Raw genomic sequence first — 7,307 nt, forward strand, 5'->3', positions numbered from 1 at the left:
TAAGAGTCCTGCTACATATTCAAATGGTTTAAGTCTCCTGTCTAAATGACTTTTTTTTTCCTTTTTTTAAATATAGGCTGTTATTAAATATACATTTAACAAAATAAATAAAACGTGAAATGAAATGTCACATTCTGAGTTTTTCTCTCCCCTCTCCCCCTCCCCCCTCCCCCCTCCCCCGGCCTGGACGTGTTATGAACCGTCCTCTGCCTCGCTCACTTGTTGGGAGTCCCTCAGGTAAAATGGCCTGCAAACACATGAATTCAACGCGGCCCTTGTGGCGAATAGAAGAGAGGCTGCTGCTCATTGTAGCCGCCACACAACACGGCGGATTCCAGCAAACTTCTTGTATGCCTCTTTAGAGTGAAAGCCTCTCTTTTCATTTGTCCTTGTATACCTCTGACCAAGCTAAGTCTTTTCTCTTTTTCTCTCTCCCTCTTTAATCCGTCCCTCTATTTCAGGAAGAGAAAAAAAAACACAAAACCAGGTTCACGCAGTGCTTTAGTGGCTAAAAGTGAAAGAGCTTGTGTTTTTTCTTTCCTCCTTCCCTCCCTGCGCTGAGTTGAGCCTTGAATCGCTTTGGAAAATTGCTTCTTTTGAATAGAGGGAAGGAGGAACAACGTTTAATAGGATCCAAAGGGAGTCTCTGCTCTTAAACAGGTGGAAATTGGACGTCCTCGAATTTATACCAACAGTAAGTAAGTATATAAGCCGGCGTGGAGAAGGAGAGCTCCAATCTCCGAGGATTAGTGGCTTTCTCCTGAAAAAAAAAAAAAAAAAAAAATCCCCAAAGTGAAAAAGAAAATAGAGTGAAAGCAGCAGCAGCAGACTCTCAGAGCCACAGGTCCTCAAACGCGCCTTTAATGATGAAAACATAATTATGAGCGTAATATTTTCAGCCATGTTTCGGATGACACATGTAGCCTCTGTCAGTCGTGCCACCCCCTCTGTCTTATGGCGCGCAGGTTGATGAGGGCGTCTCCCTGTCACTCACTGGAGAGTTCGGGTGCCCGCTGATGTCAGGAGACAGTGATCCGCGCTGAGGAGGGGTGGCCGCTGCCAGCATGTGACAGAGAGCAGTCGGCTGGTTTCTCCACACCCATCTGACCATTAAAGAGGTAACCTCCAAAACCGGCTCAACTTTCTGCTCACGCGTCCTCCAGGAGCTGCAGCATCTTTTTCCTCCTCCTCCTCCTCCTCTTCTTCTTCTTCTTCTTCTTCTTCTTCTTCTTCTTCTTCTCCCTAACGAGCTCTGTAATGTCCTGTTAATTTTGTGTGCAGTAGTTAATGAGCATTAATCCATCACCCCTGGATGCTATTGTTGCAGGGGGGATGGCCATTTGAATGCAAATGCGTGACACTGTGACAGCAAGGTGCTTATTAAACTGATGTGTCCTCCTGTCTTTTCTGCTGGGAGCTCAGGAGAGTGAAAAGACGCGGGGCAGCTGGAGGAGAGGGTCGGACTACACCGGGTGTTGCTCACACCAAGTTCTGCTCTGTCGCAAACTAAACACAAACACCAACAACAGAATGGCAAGTTCTGCCTCGCTGGAGACGGTGATGTCCTGCGGGAGGACCGGGCCGTCCGCGGCTCCGAAGACCCTGGCCTTCTCCATAGACCGGATCATGTCCAAGAGCTCGGAGCCGAAGGGGAGCACGGACGAGCGGTCGGAGGGGAAGAAGCTGCTGGGACTGTGCTCCCCGATCCCCTGCATGATCCCGCTGCAGCCCTTCAGCTACGACCTCCAAGCCAAGGCGCTGATGAACTACTCCGAGCTGTGGAGGGCCAGTTTGAGAGGGACTTTTTGCGGTTCCGCAGCCGCTCCGTGCAAAGGGAACTGCGGCTTGTGCGGCAAAGCTGAGCCGAGTTTGAAGCAGCCGCTGCTGACGCCGGGGAGCAGGGTGGTGAAGCCGCAGGTCATCCACCAGGCCGTGGCCGTGCCCAGCGGCGGCTCGCTCTACTATCTCAACTACCTGGACTCTGCGTACCAGCAGTCGGAGCTGCTGGCCGGACACTGGGTCTCCAGTCCGCAGGCCCAGGCGTCTCTGTCGGCGCACCACAGACTCTTGCTGCTGGAGAACGCCAAGCTGTCAGGGGTCGGGACCGACAAGCTGCCAACACCTCAGTACCCGCACAAGGAACATCTGCCGGGGCAGCTGGACCAGATAGTGAAGGAGAACCACGGCCTGAGCGCCGAGAAGAACGGCGTCAAGACTCACAGCAAGCTGAGCGGCAGCGGCGCCGCGGACGGGAAGCCCAAGAACTTCACGTGTGAAGTGTGTGGAAAGGTAAAGTTTGTGGTTCCACGTTAAATGGGTGATCCAGCTTCACAGGGTTTACCCAGGATTTATAGTGTTTTAATTCATTTTCGTTAAACATTATAATGCTCATCAATACATATAGAAAACAACATTCTGGCCCAGTAACCATTTAATTCTCTGGGTTAGCAAACACTGAAGTGACACCACGTTTTTATATTTTTCCTTTTTAAAGGTACAAATTTTAAATTTAAATTCTAAATAATAAAACAATTATGAAAAAAATGTTTTCAATTAAAACGAATATTTCCCGTGAAAGAACAGACTAAATAAAGAAAAATGAAATCCAGATTTGTCTAAATTAGATATTTTTACTGACACGTTTCTGACTCACTCTCAATAATAATAATAATAATAATAATAATAATAATAATAATAATAATAATAATAATAATAATAATAATAAAATCCTCTGTGTGTTTGTTTCTCCGCAGGTTTTTAACGCGCATTACAATCTGACCAGACACATGCCGGTGCACACCGGGGCCCGGCCCTTTGTGTGTAAAGTGTGCGGCAAAGGCTTCCGACAGGCCAGCACTCTGTGCAGACACAAGATCATCCACACACAGGTGAGACGCGGCGCTTTATTTATCTGTCTTTTAAAATCCCGCTTTTTTTTTTTTTTAATTCCATTTTAACACATTTTTCCTCTTTATTATTATTTTCATTTATATTTTGTGTGAAGGAAAAGCCTCATAAATGCAACCAGTGTGGAAAAGCGTTCAACAGAAGCTCGACGCTCAACACGCACGTCCGGATCCACGCCGGGTACAAACCGTTCGTGTGTGAGTTCTGCGGGAAAGGTTTCCACCAGAAAGGTAAATGCTGTCACCTGCACGAGGCTCTGCAAGAGCATTAACAGTATTGTAGTTTTAACTGCATTAAAATACATACAGTCTTATATTCTGAAAACAATCTCTGCTCCAAATTATACAAAGAAAAAAAACGATTTTTTTGAAATGTCTTTATTTCCTCCTTCACTCCTGAAATTTTTCTGAAAACGAGAAAAAAATCTCCAGTCCTGCAGAGATCATCTCATCTGTTTTTAATGTTGAACATTTTTCAAACGTCGTTTCTCTTGACATCTATTTTTTAATCTTCCTGTTTGAGGAAAAATAAGACAAATAATCTGACTTCATTTGATTCTTCTCTCTTTTTTATAAAATCGTATTTTTCAGAGTTAAGGAATTTCTGCACTGAGCCTCTGGTCTAATGTTATAATGCTGCTGTTGGATGGCGTCTTGCTGTGTTGCTGCATAGTTGCATTTGAGGCATAGAGAGAAAAATGAATAGGTTGTTATACTGAATTTTTTTTGCATGTCATTTTTACACGAGGAACAGCGGCCGTTTATCCTCTTGGTTTAGATTAAACTCCGTGAAGCTGCAGGAAAGAAAAAAAATCCACGTTTGTCTCGTGAAGGAATCTTCAGAGTCTGCTGAGTTAAATCAGAGAGGGGTAGAACACGACCATATGCTGCTGCTCTGAGTTATATGTGAGAGTAATGAAGGGGGAAATAATTGCAGGCCCACCGATGAGCGTGAAGCGATCAGTGGAAATAGGACATGTCACTTTACACGGACTAATTCTCCCTTCAAGACGGCAGCATTTGCTCTGGGTCAGCTGCGAGACCCCGGCCAAGTTGGGAAGCGGGGGCTTTTTCGTTGAGTTGTCGCCGCGCTTGATTCTGACAAAGTTTGACAACTTCTTGACTTTGGCACAAAAAACCCTTCTGATTAATGAAGGCGAGGCAGAGCAGAGGGACAGAGGGAGCTGTAACTTCACAGTGAACTGTTGACCTTGGTGGGGAAAAGAAAAGAAGGCCTCTTTCACTTTCTCAGAAGATTCTCACTCTCTCCATTTATCTTTTCTAGTTGTTTCAGCTGAGGAAAAAAAATCTTAATTTAATTTTCTGCAGCTTTGCATCATTTCCTTTATTTGTTTTTGTTGTTTTTTTTAAGTCACAAAACTGGTGAAATTAACCTGAAATCATCCGGATGTTTTCAACGACTCCAATAAAAATCAGATTCTCTCATGAATCATTTTGACTTCATCATTCTTCAGATCATCTCTGAGGGTTTTTGTGCTTCAAAATTTTTATTCATTCACGTAAAGAAGTGTTCTTCAGTTTTGACTCCACGCTTTGTTTTCCAGAGAGAGAAAGTTGTGCTTAGTCAACTAACATCTGCGTTTTAGGCTGTTTTCACTCTTTGTCACACGAGATAATGTAAATGTCATGGTGTGTAATTTTCACTCCAAGTCCTCCACACTCATGCGAGGAAGTTTATGTTACATTTACTCTTGATAAGTTGTTGTAAAAACACCAAACAGCTGCTTCTAATTTCTCAAATCTGAGGAGTGAATCTTTTTCAGTTTTGAGCTCCTGCTCAGAGGGAATGTGAAGAGCAGCACTTCAGGTTCAGGGAGATTAAACAATTAAAAAATAATAAGTACATTACTAATGAAAATAAGAGTTAAGGCGTGTTATGTGTCTAACCGTCCACTCCTCTCATGCATGTGTTCATTATTTTCTCCAGGAAACTACAAGAATCACAAGCTGACGCACAGCGGAGAGAAGCAGTACAAGTGCTCCATCTGCAACAAGGCCTTCCACCAGATCTACAACCTGACCTTCCACATGCACACGCACAACGACAAGAAGCCCTTCACCTGCACCACCTGCGGCAAGGGCTTCTGCCGCAACTTTGACCTGAAGAAACACATCAGGAAGCTGCACGACAACGGCTTCTCTGCGGCCACAGAGGCCTCCAGACAGCTGCAGAGCTGAGCCACACACTGCTGGCTTGGGTTTTTGGACTGTGAGGCCTCAGAGAGAGCGGCTGAGGTCCTGCACTTGTGGCCGTGTTGAACAGTTTTTCAAGGTCCAGAGAAAAAGGTGGGAAGGTCCAATAAAATTGGACGCAAGCCCTTAACGAGAACTGTGGTAATCTGATGAGTTTTTAGGATCCTGCCGAAGTGCACCAACAGTGACACTGTAAAGACCAGAGAAGAAGAGACAACACCACACACTTAACACTGGTCCCGTTCTGTAGGAACTTCATTGTTTTTTTTTCTGTCCAGGTAGAATTTCTTCCTGCTTCGTTTCAAGCATCAGACAGGGATGAATCATGTGTCTCCCTGCTGGGACTGTAAATAATAGGCTATGGAAATAAAAATTGTTATTTAAAATGTGAACCGTCCGGGGACCGCGTTGCCATTGTGTATTTCACAGAAAAAAAATGTTATTGTGAATGAGTTAAGTTATAACTTATAATGAAACCTGAATGTTTGAGCCATGTTGTTTCCATTTTTAGAAGCATTTGAAAATAAAACTGAATAATGTGATGAAAGTTGTACTGAGTAAAGTTTAGTTTTAGCCAACGGCTGCAAAACAGTTTATAAAACACATGAAAATTAAAATAATAATAAGAGCATGAAGACACCAGGAACAACAGAGCATTAAATACAGCCACATGTTGAGATTTGTTGTTTTCTTCTTTGTTTTGTTTGTTGTGCTTCGTCTTAATTCATTCATTGATTTGATTTATTTAAAGATCAGATTTAAGCCTCAGGATGTTTTATTTCTAAGGTGTAAGTTGATTAGATGAATGAATGCGACAACAGCTAAACTTTGCAGTTGTTTTATTGTGAAGTTTCATCAGAAACACACATATAGACACAGTCTGGCTCTAGTGTATGCTCTGCAGCCACTTTGCTTCACCATTTATTGACAGACACGATCTTAATACTGCAGCATTTACACTTGACTCCGGCGTAATGATCAGAGATAACATGAGCCCTTGAAAGCGAATTACATTAACCAGCTAAACGGCCTCGGGAGGCTTGATTGTGGAGTGGCGGCGGGGCTGACGCATCCGGAGCCGCTCATCAGAACAGAAGATAATGGAGCACTCAGGCCGCAGCTCCTCATCTGGGCCTCTGCGTTAATAGAGCACAAGTTATTCTCCGCACGGCTCCTGGAACAATATTATCCCTGCACACATTCTGTCGAGAGGCAGATCCGTGCATCCAAATGGCGCTCTTTCTATTAACAGCCAATTAGCGCTCAGCCGGGCTGGCCGGGCCTATAGAAGCCTGGCAGGGCTAATATTGCCAGATGAATGCCTTGCTCACCTATTTCATCAGGCTGCATCAGAGACACAGGGGCAGACAATTTGCAGGAAAAAAAAAAAAACCCCAAACTGTCAACTTTAATAAAACTGACTGAAAGGGCTCGTGGACATTCGGTTTGCATAAAGAAAATATGTTGGTGCTGTGGCGTTTCCCGGTGATATCAGTATGTGAGTGCAGCTCCAGCAACATCCAGATTCAACTCAAATGTTTAAAGCTGCACCAAGGCTGCTACATTCAACAATAGATAGATGATAATGAACAAGGACATCTGAATGGATGATGACGTGAGATGCGTTGGATATAGTTGGATTTCTTATTTGCTGCGTTGCAAAGTTTGATCTACTCAATAAAAAATAAAATAAAATACAATTTAATTGTTAAATAATTTTTTTTTTTTTAACTGTCATGTGTCGCGTCTCCATCTCCAGTCTCAGTATTAAATGCCAAAGAATGAAATGCAAAATGCCAGAACGCAATAGTACATCAGATGAATGTGAAAACACACGAGACAAGCTGCAACTTTATTAGAAAGTAAAATCTCAATAAAATCAAAAGCCACATGTAAAAAAAAAAAATATTATTATTATTATTATTATCATTATTATTATTATTATTATTATTATATTATTATTATTATTATCATTACCACACAAACATCAATCTGCTAAACTATAAAGGTGTATTTTAAAGGTGCATAAATGAAATAAAAGAACATGTCATACATCTAGTCTCCATCTCCAGTGTCAGGATTAAATGCCAAAACATATGTTGTATTCTGGCCTATGTGTTGTTGAAAGCCATATATACACAATTCAATACAACGGTGAGGATGAAAGACTGATCTGCTGGGTGGGAG

General features: G+C 43.0%; 1 protein-coding gene across 1 annotated transcript; it reads left to right on the forward strand.

Annotated features, from left to right (window-relative positions):
- The first annotated feature begins 246 nt into the window (after positions 1 to 246).
- fezf2 (FEZ family zinc finger 2) lies at positions 247 to 6,749 on the forward strand. The gene is made up of 5 exons (XM_056388428.1): positions 247 to 1,118; positions 1,423 to 2,289; positions 2,754 to 2,888; positions 3,005 to 3,137; positions 4,855 to 6,749. Exons 2-5 carry the CDS (start codon positions 1,531 to 1,533, stop codon positions 5,103 to 5,105), a joined length of 1,278 nt encoding a protein of 425 aa, XP_056244403.1. The 5' UTR covers positions 247 to 1,118; positions 1,423 to 1,530; the 3' UTR covers positions 5,106 to 6,749.
- Positions 6,750 to 7,307: the final 558 nt, after the last annotated feature.

This window comes from Seriola aureovittata, chromosome 2 (genome assembly GCF_021018895.1).
Source record: "Seriola aureovittata isolate HTS-2021-v1 ecotype China chromosome 2, ASM2101889v1, whole genome shotgun sequence".
NCBI classification, from domain to species: domain Eukaryota; kingdom Metazoa; phylum Chordata; class Actinopteri; order Carangiformes; family Carangidae; genus Seriola; species Seriola aureovittata.